We start from the raw sequence: 23,172 nt of genomic DNA on the forward strand, positions 1-23,172 counted from the left end.
CCACTATCTTTCTTGCCTTCTTATGTTGCAGTCATGGATTAAAACATGAAATGAACAAATCTACAAAGTCTTTGCTCCGTGTGCTGGATGCATGGAAAACAAGAACTGGATTCTTTTGGGATGGACGTTTGGCTGGTTTCTGAACTAAGAATTCCATTTTTATTAAAATCAACACAACAAACGAATACAATACTAACTTTTTACCTCAGTTAAAATGGAGGCGAAAACATGTTTACGCTTACTCTCTCCATGAAAAGCTGTTTTTGTCAAAAGTTTCATACATAAACATTAAGCAGGTGTGAAGAAAATTTAAGAATACATTGTCTACAAATATTTTAGTTCATTTGAGGAGGTCCATAAATAACATATTTGATTATTCAGCTGATAAACTGGTCTTTAGTACTATTTAACGGAGCAGAACTTAATTAATGAAAGGCAATGTTATTATTTTGATGTTACATCTTGTATGAATTCAAGAAAGAAGGACAATGAACAATTTAGAATCTTTAGTCTTTATGTAAACTTGATGTCTCCAGCTTTGTAAAGATGTGCTAAAAATAAACCATTTAAACATTTTTAATCCCATTTTCCTTCCCTTACCTGGTCTTTGCACATGATTTAATATTGTGGACTGTTTTAACAGACCTTGATAAATCTAGAATAAAATTAATAGACTAGAATGAAGATCCTGGAAATAAAAGCTATGTAAAAATATATATTAAAAGAATATGGTGCTGTCTTTCATCCTTTAGGCTTAAAAACAGGCACACTATTTATCTGTTTAACAGCCACTAAAGGAGCTGCTGCCATTAATTCTTAATTTCTTCCTCAACATAGAGAGGACATCAATTTCAGCAGTAATTTGCTTCTGCTGGAGGTTTCGTCCTGCTAAAGGGACATTTTCCTTTCTGCTGTTGTTACATGCATGCTCAGTGTGAGGGATTGCTATAAAGTCAGCAGCACAAAACACAAGTGATTGTCATCTGTCCTTTCAACTAATTTGAATGACAAACTGAATGGGACTGCATTGTTTAATAATAGGAACAATTTGTCTTATTAAGGTTCAAGTTATTTTTAGAATGAAGCCATAATTATTAAGCACACTTTGTACATGTTCAGTTTATATGTAGCTCTCCAGCTCTTTGTTGATTAAATGTTTTACATATTTTGTCATGCTGTGATCATTATGTTGTTTTGTTTATATCCTAAACCAAAATCCATAAAAAGCAGAACATCAAGAATAACTAAGGAACCAAACACAGACGGATAAAGTGTGATGAAGAACTTCATAGCAATTTCAAAACAACTGAGTGGTCAGAATACAAACACAAGTGAGAACCAAAAACACAAAGAGCTGTGGCTCATGACAATAAATTAGCCATGTTATCTTTTTTATTATTTTGCAATTGGCTTAAAAAAAACAAAAGATGGTTATCTGAGTCACATTTTATAGCACAAAACATAAAACAAAACTTCAGTCAAAAACAAATGAGTTGACATTTTAACTTATCAGTATTGTCTTCAAAATCAAAGGGAAAACAAAATAGAAAAAAGGTCCGTATTTTTTTATGGCCACTGTAGTCTACTTAGTTTTAATACGTTGTATAAAACAAAAGTCTTAAAGTCGCTTTTGTTGCTCAGCATTGGCTTCTGACGAGGAAATCCAGTTAGCAAAACATGCAAATTAACATTTATTTAAGTAAATGTTACATCAAAACAAACAAAAATGTATTCTAATGTGTTTACAGTTCATTTCTCTGGAGCCGTTTGATCGATCGTTGTTTTTCGCAGCAACAGTGAACGCGTCACGGGCCCCTGATCCATTGATCGAGAGATCCAGGCGCCGGTGGGACTCCTTACCGTTTCCACGCCTCCTACTTTCACTCCCATTGTGGTGAATCTCCGGCTCTCACACACTTTGCCAGACTTCCAGGAGTTGGAACGACGACTGGAGGAGGGAACAACGCTGTAAAAGAAAGAAAAGGGAAAACCAGCATAAACATATCTACTTTTCCGCATGGATATCCCTCGCTCTCCTCGGGGACGCAAAGGAGGCGCGATGGTTTGCATTGCTGGGAGTACTTGAGTTTCTTGCCGGGGTGAAAGCGCACTCGTACTCTCCGCTGGAAAGTTGTGAAAAGAAGTTCCATTGAAGTTCTTGTTTGTTTGTTTTCCACCACCAGTTCAGTTCACACGCAGTGTTTCTTCCAGCGCTGTAAAACCTCCTGCCATCATGGCGAGGCGGACTGCGGAGGCTCAGACGCCGAGGACTCGCGCTGCTTTCCGGGATCAACACCTTCCCCTCCGCGGCGGCTCGGTGGCTTTTTCGTGGCGCCTCGCTTTGATTTGCTCGGCTCTCTCTAGTGGATACTGCGGAGCCGAGACGGAGTTTTCCATCCTGGAAGAAGCGCAAGTTTTGGCGGAGCAAATGAAAAAGCTGTCCTCACAGGAGCTGGGAGTTTTCACGATGCAGGTAATAAAATAGTTGCATTTCATTCACGTTTTGACCCTCACTTGGAGGCCTGCACCTGAAATACTATAGACAGAAGAGTCGTGTCGAGAAAAACATTGGGGTGTTATGAAACAAAAAGCTGTGGCGTTGCAGCGCTGAAGCAATGCTTTGAAGTTTGGGTGCATTAATGTGGAGCATCAGCACGCGGTCCTGCGATAAATCTTGATAAGGAATTACATCAGGAGACATTAACTAATTATGTGCAGACGGGATCCTATAATCAAGGTTAAGAGGCTGTGCCTCAGAGCTGATTCATGTGTCTGCAATGCACTTAATTGTTTTTGTGTTGTTTTGTTTTTTTGGGGTGGGGGGTTCTAAATGCAGCATTCACAGATTAGTCAGTGGAAATTTCCTTGTTTTTCTTTTTATTTCTTGCGGATAATAGTTAAGACAGATAAGGCCTTTCTCCCCCAAGAGAGTCATCTAAAGTCCCTTTAGATGTGTTAATTGTTGAAATGCACCGATCAGCTTGTTGGAGATAGAAATGGGCCAATTATTTCTTAAATCTATTCTAATCATTGACAGCACAGATAGTTTATGTGGTCTTGTGCACCCTTTGGAGTTTGATAAACATCAGATAAAGGTTGTTGTTTTGCAGTAAAAAAACACAAAAAAAATCTGGAAATGTTCTGTGAATGCACAGATCAACAGAATGCTGCTTTTAAGGTAATTCTGCATACAGTTGGTTTAAAAAGGCAATTGTTGATGATATCTTTTAGAGATGCACCAATCCTGCTTTTCAGATTTATTTTTTTCTGTAAGAACTATAAAAGCCCAAAAATGAAAAAAAAAAAAACAAAAAACAATCTATAGCTTCTGAGAGTGAGAGAGGCTTTAGTTGTGGAATCAGGAGAAAATTCTCACTATTTTTGCATCAAAATGTACTGAACTGAATATTTTGGAGGTCTTGCTTTGCAGCAAATTGCAAATCTGTAAATGATGTCGAAATAAGAGGGAATTTCTTGACCCTTTTCTCTTTGAGATGCACTGCTGTATTGGGATTTCCGGGATTCTTCACAGCGTGACATGTCGATTGCCAGAGTCTGACCAGTTTAACAGTATTTTATAAAACATGAAGATTAACAAATGTGCTCGATGATCATTTCTAGAGAAGAAAGTGAGAGATTTACAAGTTTATTTCCATTTACATATTTACATACCCTATCATGTCCATCTATGCAATGTGTCCTTAAACTTTATCAGATTTTCTTTTTATTTTGCTAAACTTAAAACTAAAATGCACCAGATTGCTGGTGTGTTCATTGAATGCAAATGGTGGGATTTCTTATTTTTGATGCATTTAATGAATACGGGGGCTGCTGGTGATTGATCCACCAAACAAGGGAAAATCACCCGATTTCGATTTTCAGCCAATATGTTGATGCATTTAATTTCCCTCAACTCTTCCCACTAATAAGGAGGATTTTATGTTCCAGCCGTAACTAATTGGAAGCAGACAGAACGAACACCTTTAAATCTATACCCTGTCATGTCCATCCATGCAGAATCCTTTAAACACACCAAATGGCAGGGTGTAGGGGTGGTGGCTGCTTCAGGGAGGGGAAGGAGGTTGGGGGGTGTTTTGCACTTCAGAGGCAGAGGGGCTCACAGGCCTGGAGCACAGAGGCAAGGCAGCGGGGGAGCCGAGGCCCCAAACGCTGTTTCATCTCCTCTGCCTCCACACTGAGCCGCCTTCATCCCAGCACCAGGAGTCGGCTTTGAGGGCTTCCTCTGATCCCGGCAGATCCGCCGTTGTCACTGCTCATCCCCTCCCAGAGCCCCAGTTTGTGCTCGCTCTCTTTCTCACTCTTATTTCTATTGCTTTGTCTCGGCATTATTCCTGTTTTTTCTGCCTGCAAACGCAGAGAATTAATGGCTGCTTCTTTTTTTTCCTCTCTCTCACATGACTGAAAAACCGTTCTGTCGACTACAAAGATGTAATTAATTAGAAGTAATTTTAGCTTTTGTCAGTCTCACTTTAAACTTTTATGACTGATTTAATATTCATACCAAAAGCGGCATTCAGCGTCACTCCAGAGCATCGGGGTAAACTCCCCGGAGCTGTCATGATGTTGTATAAGCTGTGAGAATCTGTCGCGGCTGGAAGCTGAGCCGACTGATTGTGATGCGTTTTGTGCTGCCACAAATATAACAGACATGCATGCAGGGAAAACGCTCTGAGACTGCAGGAATCCGCTGGATGTTTGGATGAATCTTGAATTCAAACATTTTTAAGGATTTCAATTAAACTCACTATTTTATTTTTTTTTGCTATGTGGAGTTTCTTTCTTTTCTCCTCTCCAAATGTTTTGTAACTAAAGAACATGACTGAATGTTTGCTTTTAGGAACTCCCTGCAGCCCTCACATGAGCTGCATGTGAGAAAGCAGCTGTCCAGATCAGCCTGGAAGAGATTCTGTGTGGATTTGATCCCATGAGCTTCCTGGTTCTGTTTGTGATGTGCAAGAAAGATTTATGGTAAATTAGAAGTGCTGTTTCTTACTTACAGCTGCTGGTGTGAAAATAGAACAGTAATAAAGGTAAACAGGCTTTTAGAGCAAAGATATCACTTAAAATTAGGCTGATACAGATTTTTACCTTTTTATAACTGACACTGTCTGGAGTTATAAATTGCTATGTATTGCTTTTTCTGCCATATATTCTTACTTCTTATAGGTTCTGCTCAGGTACCAGCACTTTCCTAGAGTGAGCATATAGCTTGCTAGTACACAGTGCCTTGTTAAAGCATGCATAACTGTTAAACATTTTCACATTTTGCCGAGCTACAACTAATTTCAGTAGGTTTTAGTCAGACATCAACATAATGTGCAGCATTTTGAAGTGGAAGGAAATTTGTTGTAGTTAAATTTTTTTTATGTTAAATCAAATTCTGAAAAATTGTATACTGCTAAACCAAATCCACAGCAGTCAGTTTCCTTCAGAAATTCATTTTTTGGGAACTACAGTCCACCTGTTGGATCTATAAGTCCAGCTATTTATTGAAAGCCTCAGAGTTTGTAGGAGAACGTTAGAAGTTTCTGACTGTCTCTGTATGAAACACAAGAAACAGGAAGGATTTTTTTTACCCTCCTGCAAAACTCTGTAAAATAAAAACTGACATCACCATGAAAGCTCCCAACAACTTTAAATATACAATCCAAGTTCATACAGATATCCAATTGAGAATCTATGCAAAGACTTGAATTGATGTTCACATGTGCCCTCCATCCAGATTGCTGGAGCTTTTTGCAGAAATTTATCAAATCTTTCAAGTCAGTCTTGATTTTTCTGTACAGGACAAAATATGGACCCAAGGGGACTGAACTGAAATCTACATTTCTTTGGAAGTTATATTTCAAAGAAAAATATATATTTTTTAATCTTTTTTCTTACACTTAACATATTCTTGACTTTATTGCTGGTTGTTTGTATAGAAGTGGTGAAATTTATTGTTATGAAAACATAAAAAAAAATTGTATTTTTTTTCTGAAGATACTTTACATCTCAAACATTTTTTTTTGTTTCAGTGAACTTTGTGTAGAAAAGGGAGTTTAGTTTCTAAGCTGCGTGGTTTTTAAAGATTCAGTTTTGTAAAAGATTTCTGAGTGAGTGTCCTATAATCAGAATGTAAAATGTAATTGTAGTCATCTCTGCTCCACCCCTCTTTCTTTTACAGCTGTGTAATCTGAGGCTGGCCAGCCTGTTGCTGAGTTTCCCACGAGACGTGAAGGTGTACAGATGACACTTTGCTCTAGTTAGTGTTCATATTTCTTGAGTGTCATATCTAGGCAAGTTTTCTTTTTGTTTAAAGATTTTACTTCTCTCCTGCAGTTGGAGCATAACTGCAGAATTTATTAAAAAGTGGTTTCTGATCAGATTTTTTTTCTATTTATAACTTCTTGTTGTTCATTTAAAATACACAATATAGATCTTAAAGTTTTGAAAGTGTTCTGAACAATGAGCTTTGGTTTGTTTTGGATGAAATTAATCCGTTTATTAGAAACACAATCACGATCCGAGTTGTTTGTGCCATTTTTAGCTAAACTTCTTCATGATAATTAGCTCAGACAACTGTTGCTAGATTTTGTCTTTTTTTTTTTTCTGGCTATGATTTTAAGCCTTTTCTTCATCTGCTGTTGATTAAAAGGGCGCCCCCTTTTGAATAGCAGTTGTATTGTCTGTTGGCATACAGTCACTGGATCCAGGCAGGATGCAGCCATCTTTAGAGGGTCCTAGTGGACAGGTATGGATTACATTTGGGAGGTATGAATTAGACTTTTTTAGGGCAACTTTCTGTTATATACTCATGCACTACTGACAGGAAATGTGACTCTTTGACTCCAATAAATGCGTTCTACCAGTTGAGGGTCATTGACATCTATTATGTTGAGTATGTTGAGTCTATTAGGTTGAGTCTGGGGTCAAAAGCTGTCATATCACGGTCCCCTGAATCACTGGGGATCAGATCTACAATCAATAAAAATAAGGTGTAATACAAAATTTAGATGACTATGTACGTGTATTTCAAATTCTACATGCGATTTTAGCATTTTTATGAACATTTAACTATAATTCTGAATGCTTAACTGCAAAGGGAAATACAGACACACAGTGGTTTAAATATTAGTCTAAAAACGGAGTTGTTTATGGTTACCAAGCTGTAGGAATGAAACTGCAACATGTTGATCTGAAATGGGGCCAGGTTGACCCATAAACTTGTCGGCACAAAATAAATATAAAATTCATTATGATTTCAGAAGGATAGAAGAAAAGGGAAAAGAGGAGGTGATGTTGCATTAATGCTATGTTTAGTCTGTAACTTTTCTAGTTACGTTCAATCCAAGAGCTGTAGAGCCTTGTGGTTTTCCTACTGGTTTTCTATATTTTGGATTCAGAGGTTCCAATACGTTTATCAGACACTCACTCCCCTTCCCTTTTTTTCCCTCCTCCTCCAGCTTCTTAGTAACCTTCCATTTCTCATTTTACTACTTTTCTTTTTATTGTTCCTCAGCTGGATAAACACTGGCTCTGCTCTTTATCCTCCCTTTATATTGAACCAGTTGGAGAGAGTCGGGGGTGGGGGATTTGAGGAGATATAGCAGGGCATCAGAATTCCTGCTACGCTCTCTGCAGTAAAAGCTTCAAAGCTTTCTTGTGTCTTGCTGCTCTGCCTGCACGACTCTGAGCTCTATCAAGGTTACTTTTACATTCACAGACTCATTGCTTCATCTGGGAGCATTATTGCTTTATAATCCATTTTCTTTTTAGACTTACGGCTAATTGCTGTGCTTTATGTATTTCTAGCCACAACCTTTAGATAACAAAAACCTGAAATAAGTCAAGCAACTGTACATGGTGTTTTATACAAAAAAATTAATGCCATCTGGTGTTTGGGTTTTCGTCTCACCTGCTTTCACATGTCTTCAGGTTTATGGAGCTACAGGTGCTTCCCATTAGTCATCCTTGAACTGCAGTGCGAGAGCAGAAATCGTCTTACACCTCCCATAAATTGTGATGAGTCTCAGTGATTTATAAGCCCTCAGAGGATTTGCTGAAATCTCTGTGCCTGTGTTCTCTTCCATAACTGTTATTGTTTGGAGTATTTTTCTTTTTTTTTTTTAAACTTCCTTGTTTTTAGGCAGAGCCATAGATTTTAATTCCCCTGTTGCAGCTAATAAAAGAATATCTCCAAGCTTCAGTGTTTTTTCTTTTTCTAACTCAAATTGAAATATTACTCACAGTTTTGTGTGTTTGACTTTTAAGGTGCTTGGTTATAGTTTGTGTAAATTAAGGTTTTTTTCCCCCTTGAGTCCCACTGGGAAATCAGTAAACTTTGAAAACATATAAAATCTCCTTTGTATCAACCTTTAAAGGTCTCGTCTTGTAAACAAACCTGGGTTTAATGAATCAGTTCTGTTGCATCTACCTCTAACGTAAAAGTTATGAGAACAGAACAAAAAGACTCAATTTCTTAACATCTTCAAACAGTCCAACATTTTAACTTCTATGCACATATAGGAAAGTCGAACAAAATCCTTCTGTGAAACTGCCGTGAAACGGACGGTTTTTTGCCCTGAAGGGTCAACAAATTGCAAAAGGCCACAAGACTACAGCAAAAATGCTTAACACAACAACAAAAGCCATAATTAGAGTTATGCTGCTAAAGGAACGTCTTGCTAAAATAGAAGTTACGCTTAACAGACATTATGCTAATGCGGACACTGGCTAAAGTGGATGATATGCCATCAGGTTTTTACAGCCTTTTTAGCATTGTTTCTTATAGCAAAATCTTACCTTTAGCATAACTTATGTTAATATAAATGTTTTTCAGAAACCACATATTCATTTGATAAAATGTACATTTCTATCAATCATAATTATGTGTTGGTGTACGTACAGCTCATTGCACTCTGTTAAAATGGAACACAAAACTGATGTTCCTCCCTATGTGCACCAGCTGTTGTGGTTTAAATCTCTGTCCTGATGTGGCCAGATCATTTATGCGACCGCTTTTTGATCCTTTTCCCACATTTCTGAGCAGAAATAGGGGCTCCCTCTGTGTTTGGCCTTGCCTGAGAGTGGTTTTGAAGTGTTTATGCAGCCCCTGCCATCTCTCACATTTGTCTGTCTGCTTATGTCGTTTTTTTATGCCCTTTATCTCTTCGTCATATCTTAAACTGATCTTCTCCGAAATGCAGAACGCCTGTCTAGTCTGAATATTTTTTAAGATAAAATCAGAGTGCGGTTGATTAGACAAAAACAACATTCTTTATCTGCAAAGTACGCTTTTTGATGACTTTTTCCTGATATGCATCAAAATGCCACTTGCAGCTGTCAGAAACTTGTGCTTGACAATCATAAATGCAATCCAAGCTTTGTTTTCAGTTGAAGTTTTGACTTCAACTCGTTATCAAACAAGATGATCTGATAGGAGTATCCATGTTCTGCATTCTGTTATAAAAATGCCCTACTTTTACTTACAGCTTGTTTTTTAAAATGTTTGTCATACTTTCACTGCTGCTGTTCTGATTAGTGACGAGGTAGATTTTTGAGTAAGCAGAAAGTTGCGGTCAGTTTTTGCCGATAGCTAGGTGTGGTGGTGGTAAAAACGGGACTGATTTCAAGTTGGGGCCTGATTACCAAATTATCACAGGAGCCACTTCATTGCAGAAGTCTCCAAAGCGACTTTAACCGAACCAGATGTCTGGCATTTCCTTGATTCACATAACTGCTTTTCTGTCCTTCAAACTGAAAATGACTGCCGTGACGGTCTCCTCTCCTTGTGTGAGGAACTTTAGACCCTAACAGGTTTGGATTCTCCACCACAAGAACTAAAAACCAGTGACTTTTTCTCAGAGGGTGGTTACTTAAGAAATATGATATTTTGTTTAATGCTTCTGCAGCATTTAGGGCCAACAAAGCCTTGATTTTTGTTAACATTTCGTCTGTGATTTGTATAAAAGGTTGAGCCATTGTTTACTTATGTTTATAAATGTATGGTTCTGAAGAACAGAATTCCTACAGTTTGGGTGTTTTCCAGGCCTGTTGAAGTATGGAAAGGTAACATCTCATCTCTAAAAGTTGTATCCATCCAGTGTGAATCCATTTTTCCTGTATGTATCCATCGATATGTCCAACTATTGACTCGTTTTTTTCTATCCATCTTTCCATCAATGCACTTCCTTCCTTTCATTTTCTTTGGAGTTCTTGAAGATTCCACATTTAAATGCAAGCTAGAACTACAGTACCTCTTAATCCATCCATTTTCTTACACAGTTATGCCTAGTGGGGTCGGGAGGGGTGCTGGTGCCTATCTCCAGCGAGACATTTAGGGCGAGAGGCGGGGTACACCCTGGACAGGTCGCCAGTCCATCGTAGAACTACCTTAAAATGCATGTATAAAATAACACTAAAAAATAAGATTTTGCAAATGTGTGATGTTTTGTCACGGAAAATTTGGAAGAACCCTGGAAGCAACTGTTTTAAACTACACTTAATTACACTCACTTGTTCCAGATATGGAGCCTTTTGATTTTATTTTCATAGAACCAATTTTCTGTTTTTTATGAGCTAACTTGGTTTTTTAAGTGAGTTTTCTTTTTTCTGATACACCTCTCACCTCCATTTCTAGTTTTCTAGTTGTTGGTGTGTCCTTTCAGACTCCTGCAGGCCTTGCTGGGTGTGTTGCAGCAGAAACGATAAAACCGAAGGCCATCTTCTGGCCATGTGGGCCCAGATTCAAAATGAAGGAGCTGAAAGGAGTGGGGGTCTGGTGGTACAATACGCATTTGGGGGGACAAGCAGCAGAATTTAGAGACCGGCTCCCTCCCCCAGACGAGTTGAATTTGTTGCTTTCCCATCCCCCTCACACACACATGCACCCCTTCACACAATCCTGCAGAAAAGGCTTTGCATTCTCGATGAGGAGAGAGTTGGAACTCCTACTGTGTAGAAGCACATTGGACTTCTTTTTCTCGCAGTTTTTTAACCCCATTTTTCTCTTCTTGCTTACGCCTGGTCTCTCTTACATTTTCAGTTCTAAGTTGCATACAGACACCTTTAAGGTTTCTGAAAGTTCCTTTGTGAGGTTCAAAGATCCATCCATACTTTATACCTTGGCCTGCTTTTGGGAGAGAGTACTTGCATATTCTCGGGTAAAGATGTGACCTTGCATATGCAACAGCAGCCTTCCGGGATGTTCCCTGAGGCAGACAGCAGTTCAGAGAACAGGAGGGAAAATGCTAAATTAGGTGAATGGGTTGGGAAAGAGAAGATTCAAAGAGATTTTGTGCAGCCGATCCAGTCTCTGCATATCAGGCTGTCATATTGTGGAGTCTGAGACTCATGTATGAAAAAACAGTCAGTACAGTCTGTTGTCAGTTCCCGAGGAGCTAAAACACTACTCAAAGTTCAGGGTCACAGAGTCATGGAGGTCAGCTCAGCTGATTTAACTTCTTTCTGTGCAACCATTTATAAGTCTGTTGCCACATGGAAATTTAGGATCATGAAAATTTTAAACCAGACCTGTGCAAAGTGTACAAACTCTTTTCTCTGACTGGTAGCTCTTCGAATTGTTTGACAGTGTCATAAAAATTCAGTGCTGCATGTTGACAACCACTCCTACAGTGTGAAGAAATTGTTGAACTGAAGTTCAGCTTTAGGATGTACGGCATAAACTGCCAGTCAGAAGTTTGTGCAGTGCATTGAAAGTTCAGGTTCCCCACATCTCTCCCCCATCAACACAAATTCAAAATTATACATAAAAACCTGGGTTATGTTACATGACTGCTTCATTCTAAAGCAAGGTGGGGATCCAACATCTTCTAGTTCATGTTGGGCTTGAGCTGTGATGGTTTCGTTTGTTTAGTTGGGTAGTGGAAGTGTATGGTTTCTTTCTAAAAGATTTTTAAGCAAATATTGGGGTTACAATGGAGTACTGGTTTATGCAGGGTAAGGGAACACAATGATAGCTAAGTTCCCTGAATACTTAAGATTCCCTCCAAAAACACTTTCTACTGCCTAGTTTAACAGTTCAGACACAAAATATGCCCCAATATGCAGTATTGTGCACCTTGAGTGTGCCACAAAAATTTTGAAAAATCAAGATTCTCATTCATTCACAATCAGTAGACATCCCAAAATATGTTTCAAAACGTACAAAATAAATCAAATATACTTACTGTTAGTGAGGGCTGTCGCAATAGGCAATAACTCAATTAAATACATGATTAGTTAAAATGAGCTCCATTTCCATTTGCATGATTCATTGTTTTTCTCTTCCCCCTATATCTACAAAAAAATTAACAGAAGTCTTTAGTCTGGTGCTTTGGTCTCAATTAGGCTTTTTTTAAAGGACAGTTATGTTGTTTCTGTTTTATTTATATATTTTGGATATTTAAAATGTCTTCCAGAGTTAAACCTTCATTTGAATTTAGAGGTTATTGATATTTGAGAATGTCTTCATGTATTATTGTGCCATTACCATTATATTATTAGAAAATTGTCTCAAAACATTATCTTTTAACGCAATAAATTCAATTTCTGGGACAAGTTATCCAGCAAAATTTGCTACCGTGACAGGCCTACTATTAGACACCATTTTGTAACTATGCGGGACCAAGAAGCTGCTACTAAAGTGTTTGGCTGTTGTTTTCAGGCATAGTGGAGCTGCCAGCTTCTGTAAAAGAAATCTAGAGTTTTTTTTCTTAAAGCTTCAACAGCAGTCTAAGATGATATCTTCCTCACTGGCCCTAGTTATGCTTTGGTCTGTCTTCCACATCATCCTGATCATCTCCTGTGTCCTGGTGTTGTCGTCTTTGGGTTGTGGTATGTGGAATCGTGTCCTCTGCTATTTCGTGTTTGCTGTTGTTTTTTTCCCCTCCTTTCTCTACCTTTGAAGATGAATCAGTAGGTGACCTGTGCTGATCAGTTGAACTTTGCCACCTATGCCTGAGCCTCAGTAAGACGAGGCTGTTCTGAAGATGAAAAGATGTGCGGTGTTTGTATTTTGCTGGAGGAAATTGGCAAAGTCGGGTTGGGGTGGGAGAAGCAGCTTACTAATTAGGAAGCAGAGAGAAGCAGTCGGGACTTTGAGATTGAGATAAAACATAAGATTATGCCTACTTACACTATTGTTTCTTTTACAAATATACCACAACATTTGACATAAACACAGACACATATTTCAGCATACAGAGCAGCTCCTGCTTGGATTAGCTATTGCTAAGATCTCTCTCTACTAGAAATATGGCTCATATGATGTAGATGACCTATGCGTAAAGAAAAATAAGCAAGAGAAAAGAACCATTCTGATTGTAGTCCTTAAAATTTAAATTAACACTGCAATTATGTTTTTTTATTTACAGTAAATGTGAAAATGGTGCATAAAAATAGCTTCTTTTAGATAAAAATCCTAAGACAAATAATTTATATAAGATAATGTCTTCTTTGACCAGTAATATATGTAATACTTTAGTACGTTTATGCACTTTGATCACTGGCTAAGCCAGGTTGCCGTGGATATTTTGGACAAGTGTGAAGAGTGTAGAGATGCCATAGCTACAATGCATAGGCTGCTGTGGAATATACACAGTTGGCCTTAAAATGTCTTAATGATGAGTGAATTGCAGGGTTATTCAATCTCATGCTCTGCTCCGATGAAGATTCGCTCACCTATGCATGTTAAATGCTTGAGGTGGACCCTACAGTAGGGCATTAGCACTACTTTTCAAAGTAATTCATCTAATTATTATTTGACTAGATGGGTGCTTACTGAAAATGTAGAGACTGTTCGTGAATGTTCATTCACAGATAGTCAGCTGGTTAATAAGAATGACGGGGGATAAAATAAGAACGCTACTTGACGTACAAATTTGTTGCACTGTCTTCATCCAGTAAAACGCACTCTAAAATTGATTCTTATATTGGATAAATTACACATTAAAGTGCATTACATCTCCAAAGCAGAAAAAAATGTATCGGTAAGTAATGGTGAAATTAGTTTCTATTTGCAAGGTTTATAAGTTAGCAGCCCAGTTTTGGGTCTTTTATCATCATTTGTAGTCTGTATGTCTGAAAGTTTCTTTCCCCAGATGATTAGCTTGGCACCAGCATTGGCTGGTTGGTTTCATGCCAATTTTTCTCAGTCTTTCAAGCCCAGAAGTTGGCAGGTCATTGAGCTGGACTTGGCTTCTGGCATCTCTTGGCAGTGTTACTGGAAATCTTGCATCCCCTTTTGAACATTTGCTGGAACTTTGTTGTTTTTTAAATTTCAGACATGTTAAAATTTAGAAATGCTGAGTTTTAACAAGATCTGTCAAAAGTAAATGTGTTGCCTCACCCAAAGAAATTTGTACCTTCTATTTTTACCCTGGTGTTGATTGCTTTTGGTTACACAACTACGGGAAAATCATTTGTGTGTAAAGGAAAAACAATAATAACAAAATCTAACTGAGCAAAATTGATAAGAGGGAAAGAATATAGTGTAACTTGCTGGTTTGAAAAACAGACAAGTCCATATCTTCAAAATTTTGTTGTCAGTGTATTTGTGCGGTTCTTGCTTGGTTCCTTTTACTAAAAATACCTGTTCTTTAAAATAAGGGACAGCCAGATCTTTTCCAGGCCAGTAGAACGTAACTGGTTTATCTGATGCAGAACTTAAACAGTAATTTGTGAGATTTGATTTTCTGTTTCCACTTGTTTTTGAATCTCTTATTATGAATGGTGAGTTGTTTGATTGTCCTGGCATGCATGCATTTTCATATCAACAGTCACAAAAGCTTGCTGTATGTCCATATATTCCATTTTAGGACTTGTCAAGACTTCTTTTAACATCTTGCAGCCATCTTTCAGGGTGAACTTACTTAGACGGCCAGAACTAAGCATGTTTTAAGTATTCTGGAATACTCTCTACTTGGATAATATTTCTGGAGAGCAGAAAAGTTGATTAAAGATTATTTTTTCATACCTCACTAGACTCAAAGGTTCCTACAGCCTTCTTTCTGAATTACTCATACGGCCCTGTATTACATATCCATATGTGCTACCATTTTAGGAAAATGCACAGGCCAGTGTAGGATGTCCTAATTTTCCACATGACTACATGTCTCCATAATATTCAGATTTCTTTTTTGATATTTAAGAAATGCAGAACCATGCAGTTTGATTGACGCACTGCTGCAGCTGAAATGCCAAATGGGAGATTCTTCTTTGAGAGATTCAGTCATATGTCTCCTGCATATGTCGTGAGCGAAGCATTGTGCTCTCCTACTCGTCACATTTATGACAGCGAAGCCTTTTGCTATTTACATACCAGGAACTTGTGAATGTCTTTGGGGAACTCCATTCCTCTGTTCGTTCTCGGAATTCTGCACACGGCAGCGATTGAATCGTGAATCTGAATGGGAGAGAGCTTTCCAATGTTTAGACAGCCCAGAAAAAAAAAAAGAAACTTGATACATATTCAGCGGACAACCCCAACCCCATACACCTCTTACATAGTTGACATGCTGGTGCAGAGGCGCCATCAACCACTCTGTATAGTGTATCTTGCTGAAATACCCCCAACCAATGAAAAGCTTCCTAAATGTCTAGACTGATGCTATTATGAACTAATGTCAGCTATTTTAAAGGGTTTTATGCTTATGTGACTGAGATTAGTGCATATAAAAATAAACTGAATCCCAGCATCATCATCCATGTGTGCTATATTTAATGAGGAGTTTCTTGATGAACTGAGGATGACACTAAGGGAATTTAAAATCTACTTCTGTTCTCTAGGGGTTTACTAAAGCTGTGTTTTTCAGTTATGGTAACAATGAATTGCACACCAGTTGGTTTTAATAGATTTGGAGGATTATATTTTTAGATTATAGAGTAGCCAAACATTGTAGGCAAGGTAGAGGAAAAAATATAAATTTATGTGCAAATTCTGGTAGCACTTTGAATAGCAAATTGATACAAATTAGATAAATTACTCGTATTCTGATAGAAGATCTGTGTTTAGAAAAAGTGTTTGTCTTTTTATGTACAATGAATAGGTTACATTTCTAGCAAAAACTTTATGTGTTAGTTGATATGAATATTGACCCTGCATGATCCAAAACCCAACAGGTGTGCATTTCCTGTCCTTTGTTCCTTTTTTCTCCTCTATCTTTTTCCTTCTCTTACTTTGATCTCAATCTCAAACAACAACTCTCTTTGATCTTTTCAAACTGATTGGTTGCTTTATAAATCACTTTACTAGTCAGTGGTCTCATCCTTATTTTTCTCCTCTTCCTATTTTATCCATAATCGTTATTTTTTTATAATAACTTCCAAACTGTCCTTTCTTCCTCATGTTGGCATTGGTCTCAGGCAGATTTTGTTTTCTGAAACTAGAGAAAAAATTTTTTTTTCTATTGATGCCCATCCAAATGCATTTTGTGTATTTAGTTTAGCATCCAATCCTCTTAGAATCTTTGAATTTGCTTGAAAGAGTTTCTAGCACTTTTCAGATGTAGGCTGGTCTGCTGGGTATATGGCATTAAAAGGCTGTTTAATGTGTAAAGTATGTTACTCCTTTTACTCCTTTTGTCTTTATAGACCTATTGGTGTATTTCTTTTGCAAAACAGTCAACCGTTGCTTGATGTTTTCCCTCCTTGCACAGCTCCCAGCTAACACAAATAATATCTCTTTTTAATGAGCTCATGTCATAAAGACTAATGCTTTCTTGCTGTAAAGCATATTATTCTCTATGTTGCATTATTTCTTACCAGGAGTGATAAATTAAAAAACATTCTGGCATTGCAGCTTTAAAAATTTAAGAGGTAGTGAAAGCTGAATTAAGTTACAAACTGCAACCAATTGGATGCAACAGTCTATCCCCAAACAACCATGACTGCTAAACTCACAATAAGGCCTAAAAAGTACTTGAATTTGACTTTGCTATCAGAACACGATTTGTCTCAAGGTCTTGGTTTAAAAGTTTTACTCTCTGTTTGATGGAGTTGCACTCTCATATAAGTTTTGTTGTACACTTATCAGGAGGAGACCACTTGACATATTCTAGATTCTTTTGAATGCCCTGAAGTAACTTTTACTGTATCATCTTTTCCTCTTTTATGTAGTTAATTAATTTTAGAATATTTCTCAGCTTTTTGATTTTGAGTGATTTTGTTTGCCTTTGCACAGTCTTGCAATGTAATGTACAATTCTATACGTATTAGATTTGGTCACGACTGTATATTGACTATAACAGAGACTAAATAAACTGAAAACTGAGTTTGTGTATCTTGGTGTAATTTTTTGAACCCAATGCCATTTTTTTAATGTTAGATTGCATAAGGTGAAGTTTCTTCAACCTTAGCGTCATACCTCTAACATTCAAACCTTAGCAACGACCACAATATTTACAGTAGCCTTGTGAATACATTTGAGGTAATGTATGTTGTTTCATTAGATAGTTTTTCTTTCGGTCATGTAAAAACAGGTCAACAAAGATTATCTAGTCAAGGTTGCTGAAGTTTAGCTTTTCAAAGGTAAAACCTCTATTATATGACTCTTAATCCTCTTCTTGGTCTCCAATGATCAGTGAGTGGAACTGCCCTGAGAGTACATGTGTTCGAACAAAGCCCTCTCTCTGCAGAGACCTTTATAACACGCCAGACATGAGCTCACATCTTGCTCAGAAACCTGAGGAGACCACCCCAGAATTTTTTCTTTCTTCCTGGTCTCCTACTTTTATGCTTCTTATCTCTATACAATCTAAACATTCTGCTTTTTTTCACACGCTGTCCCCTAATGCTTGCCTTCATTCGCCGTTCCAACGGTTAATCAGCCTAAAACAAGAGCCATCTTTCAGTTTGATTAGATCCAGGCAGCATTTTTATGAGCTCGCTGATTACATAGCAGTGTTTTTCTCAGAATATACACTGTTATTTTTGTCTCCCTGTGCTGAGAGCATTGAAGATTTATCTGTTCATCTCTACAGTAAAAGGTTCAAGAGCCACATCTGAAAGCCCTTCCAGGTGTGTCCAGGAATTTAATGATAATCCGGAATAGTTTATTGGGGTTTGTACTGTTACTTGAAATCCCTGAAAATGGTTTAATTTCAAGTAGGTATTTTAATATTCAAATTGCATAGTTTGGTAAAAAAAACAGTGCAATCTAAAATTGTATTAAAAGTCTAAATTTGGAAGGTGTTATTTACAGTTGAAGTCAGATATTTAAAGAAGATGAAAAGACACCTACAATTTTTTTTTCTCAGTGTGAAGTATGATCAGACTAAACTGATCTTGTTTTAGGTCAGAATTACCAAAATGATTTCTATTTGCTAAATTTCAGATACCTTAGTGAGAGCATTTTATTTAGAGATTTTCTTTTGTAATTTCATCAGACCAGGTGTATACGGTGTGTGCGAGAGAGATATTTCAAAACACAACAATGTTATATTTTAGTTTTTTGTCTCTACTGCAACATGTAGCATACTATCACAAGATATTATTACAGTTATAAATTGTCATATGAAATTGAATTGAAAGTGTCTTCTTTAGTTTATATTATTTTGGTTTCCAAAGTGTGGCGCTGAAAAAGTTTGAAAACCTGCCTTGAAAATGCTTGAGAAGAACGTGAATTTTACTATGGGAAGCAGATGGTTTGCATAAACCAGACCATCTGCATAAACCATCTAAGACCATATGACTTTCTTTTTGCTTAGCTGAAAGAGAGACACTTTTTTTTTTAAACAGGAACAATATATCAACAGTTTTATTGGTTTCTATTTGTTTTTATCTTCTTTTTTTCTTTGGACAGTGCTTACAGCCTATCAGTGTTGGTTCTGTCACACACTTGTTGGACTTCATTTGATATAACTTGCTAAAACAGATTGTATGAAGCACAGGTTATGTTGTGGACATGAAGATGTTCATGTTGTTTTGACTTCTTTTTCCAAGTCTTGGTGTTGTAATGGACTCAATTACATTTTTCCTGGTTTTGATCCAGGATGTCTTGAACTTTTTCTGAAAACTACAGCAGCAGTAACATTGTCTTTTATTGAAACAGACTTTGAAACTCCTGATTGTACTGAAATGCAACAAACAGCTTTTAGTTTTTATGTACTGAGGAAGAGAAAACAAGAGTTAATTCCTCTCCCTCGAACAGCTGCCTTCACTAGCTGTGGCTAATGCTAAGTAAGTTAACATTTATCTGTAACAGATGTTTCTGTTTAGCTTATTAACTGCTTGTGAGACATTTTAGATGAGTGCCATGTAGCCAGTGCTCTACAATGATCTGAAACGTACAGTCAAAACATGCAGTAGAATAATTTAGGTCAAAGTAGATTGATGTTAAAATCAGTGCTGGATAACATTTATTTTAATTTATTTTCCCAAATTAAGTATTTTTATTTGTTATATTTTAAATGTTTATTACGCAGATTAAGAAATCTTTATTTTTAACACTATTTTATACAATTTCAACATTCAAGCAAGAAAAAAGGGAATTAATGAAATGAGATGAATGCGATTCTAAAAAGCATTCTTTCATCCATCAGTTCTTAATTCCTTCCACCACACAAAGTCTACAATATTCAACATTATACATTGATATCCATTTTTATTGCCAACTTCAGTGATTCCTTCCACAATTTCTGCAAGTGAAGTCATCATATGTCCTCAGTTTGAATGGCCCAGTCAAAGTCCAGAGATAAATTCAATTAGGAATCTGTGACAGAACCTGAAAATTGATCTCCAGAGGCTCTTTATCCAACTTCACTTAGCCGACAGGCAGCGTAGGTCAAAAGGTTCAGACTGACCACAGACCAATTCAATATAATTGATTGCTAAAGTCTGTGTTAATCTTAAGACTGTGCAAGTAAATAATGTCTTTCGACCTTATAACTCCACACATTCACTGTTTGTTGTTTGCATGCCAAAGCAACAGTTGATGAGCCATTTGATTGAGAGAACTTTTCATGGTTTCCAAACAAAGGCAGAATTTTCTCATTACTGTGTGTTCTGTTGTTGGAAGAAGTTGACTGCTGTGTGTGAGGTTTTGTTTTCCTCCCCCTTTACTGCCTGATTTTTATCACCTTAATGGAAGTGCCTTGGTATGCAGCTTTGATCGCTCTTTCAAATCTTTTCACTCAGGCTCCACTTTAACAGCAAGTTGTTACTCCCATAATGCACCACAGAACTGGCGCTGCTACAGATGCAAGGTGTGTGCATGCTGTTGTTTCCAGGCTAAAATCAAGAAAGACAAATGTCAGATATTCCATTGGAAGCCTAAAAAGGTCTGCAGCACATTTCTGAGAAGCTTTATTAACTTATGCGGCCATGGATTTTGAACATATTTAATGTTTGTTCCGAGTTGCGTCACTGTATTAAAATTTGCTTTCATAAAGTTTTATTGCATGCAATTAGTCTGACACGATTAATGTGTGGTTGCTGTGGCCCGAGGCCATGCTATTTAACGATTGCATTACCTTGACTTCAAAGACCTTATGTAGTGAAAAGCATAAAGTAATGGCTTGTGCCCAATGCTCCTCACCACATGCACTTGACATTTGCTCTCAAGAAAAATTTGGAAAATAAAGTGTCATTCCATTTTTCTGTGTTGGTGTTATTGCTACATCCCTGTGGAGATTGTGTTGAAAAACTTGAGACAGCTTAGTGCAAAATAAATCACTGTTTGTTGGAGGTCCTTTTATATATTTGGCATTTTCACATGCAGAGTACTGTTTGAATGCAAAATGTTAAGAACAAATACATTTACCTTTCTGTCTTGTTTTTGGTTTTTGCCCTGTCATGTGGCTCTAGTGTTGGTCTGCAGATCACTTCTTCTTATGCTTCAATCCTTTGTTCTGCAATTAAGGCTTGAGTTGTAATTTGTCTGTACTTCTGTACCACCTTCAGACCAGAGTTTGTACTTCTATGACAAACCCGATGTATTGCTAACTTGCTCAGTAAAACACACAATAACACACAGGGCTTTTTTGCAAGGTGCTTGCCTGCCATCAGTGGCAATTTGTGGTTCGGCGTTCTGCCACAGGGCTTTTTATTTAGGCCGAGGAATTTAACCATCACCCACATTAAAATCTGCTCTAACTTGTGAGGCTCTTCCATTTAGTGTAATATTAAGCTTTTGAGATGGTATCCATTAAATGTGTTTTTATGAAACACAAAGTGGTCTCAATCACTCTGGTAGATATGTCCATCTTAATTAACCCCCAGAGCTTCATGCATAAAGTGTTATTGGCACTGTATGGGCTTATTTACTACAGAACTTGTTTTATAAGTGTACGGCATCTGTATATCCTCCTGACATTTCTGACATTAGTGGAATATCGACAAAGTTTTGCACATATTTGTGATGGAAACACAGCAGCTGTCACACTTAAGTGATGTGTGTAATTCTATGCACATTAAAATAGATTGAGTTGATTTCACCTGGACTGCTTTGTTGTACCACTTTTGATTGATCATCAGATATCCAATTTGTTATTTTTGACCTTTTAATGAAATGTCTAAATATCATTTTGAATTGTTCTAAAAGTGTTTCTGTCCTGTTTTTTCTTTTGTTCTGATAATGTTGGTGTCTGCCGTGTTTTTAGAACTACTTTTCAGACTGAGGATTTTATTTGTTGACTTTAGGTGCCACTTTCCATTTCAAGGATCTTACTGGTCCTCACGGACTGGTAAAGGCAACACAGTTTTAGTTGTTGGTTCTGTAGTGACTGTAGACCGTGAAGAAGATGCTGATTACACATCTTTGGCAATCATGTATTTTAGTTAAATAAAATGTGATTCTGATGTGCATAAATTCATTCTAAACCTCCAGTTGATCATGCTTTTCTTCTCTTCACATGCAACTCCTCCCCACTTCTTCTCTCTCCACCCCACTGTCCTCCCCCCTTTTTTACCCTCACATGTGGAAAGCATTATATCCTGTCTGGTGGAGAGGGAGAGCAAACAACTCGGACTGAGAGCCTCCTGGGGGAGGCATAGGGAGGTGCTGCAGATCCTGTTGGGGTAGACGTACTGGTAACTCTCCCTGGGCCCTGATGGTGTACTGTCAAAAGCGAGTCTTGTTGTTTCAGAACCACAGCCCCACCAGCTGACAGGCTTCATCCTCCCACTTCACTGGAGTGGAGGAGAACCTGATTGAATGAGGTGGTGGAAGATAAAGAAAGTCCAGTTTCTCCCAAAGTACTCACTGTGGTCATAGATTAGAGGCACTACTTATTTATTTAAATACACATGTTCATGTTTTCTACTCTTTATGTTTATGGCAGATTATTATATATATATTTTTTAACATTAGGAGATGCATCAAAATAACAGTCTGTTGCAGTGCTTTCAAAATAAAAATAAAAAAAAATCTGTTCTTTTAGTCTTTTATTGGGTTTCTCTACAGGGCAAGTCAAACGAGATCAAAATAGTACAAGAAGATCAGATTTTCATTAAAATGCTTAACAGCAAAAGACACAAAAGTGTTACTGTGCACATACTCTAGTCTAAAACTTAGTCCTTCTTTTTTTACATTCAACAATAGTCTGTTTATAGCTAAATATACGCTGAGGAACATGGGACCTGCCACTGAAAGCAAAGTTGGATCATGCAGTAGATATACCCTGAAAGTCCAAAGTCACTTTCTACTTATGACTTGATAAGACTTTGTAGTCAGTAGTGAAAAGTCACAATTTTACTGTTTCTGAAGCATCAAGACCATTTAAGATGTAGAACTAGGAATTCAAGTAAATAATTTACTTTGCCCAAACCCTAACCCTAGTTGAACAGTAACAGGGAAAAATTTATAAAAATGTTATTGTGCGTTTGCGTCTGTCAGATAATTTTACATGTCTGACTGGGTTAAATATAAATAGAGTTGAAGGGCAGTTTAACTTATATTAGCTGTTAAAACAAGTTTTGTTATATTGACTATATTGAAGAATCAAAAGTCAAATTTTAGAGTGTGAGAGCAACTTTTACTGTTTGTGATGTTTTTTACTTAACAGAATAAAATTTTAGACCAGCCTGAAGTATCAGGTTTTCAAAAATTATGCTTTTACATAAAAACTACATTCCATCAGACTCTTCCTACAGTCTAAAAGCTTTTAATGAGATGTGGAAAAACAGCTGAAGGAACTGGAGTTTCTTCTGGTTTTATTGAGCTTAGAGTTCTGC

At 37.3% G+C, this 23,172-nt stretch overlaps 1 protein-coding gene across 1 annotated transcript in view; it reads left to right on the forward strand.

Annotated features, from left to right (window-relative positions):
* The first annotated feature begins 1,455 nt into the window (after positions 1–1,455).
* cachd1 (cache domain containing 1) overlaps positions 1,456–23,172 on the forward strand; it is a 79,500-nt gene continuing 57,783 nt past the window's right edge. The window contains exon 1 of the mRNA XM_014470562.2: positions 1,456–2,473. Coding sequence (XP_014326048.1) covers positions 2,234–2,473 — 240 coding nt within the window. The 5' untranslated portion in view covers positions 1,456–2,233. The remainder of the gene's footprint in view (positions 2,474–23,172) is intronic.

The sequence above is a fragment of the Xiphophorus maculatus genome, chromosome 9 (genome assembly GCF_002775205.1).
Source record: "Xiphophorus maculatus strain JP 163 A chromosome 9, X_maculatus-5.0-male, whole genome shotgun sequence".
Taxonomy (NCBI): domain Eukaryota; kingdom Metazoa; phylum Chordata; class Actinopteri; order Cyprinodontiformes; family Poeciliidae; genus Xiphophorus; species Xiphophorus maculatus.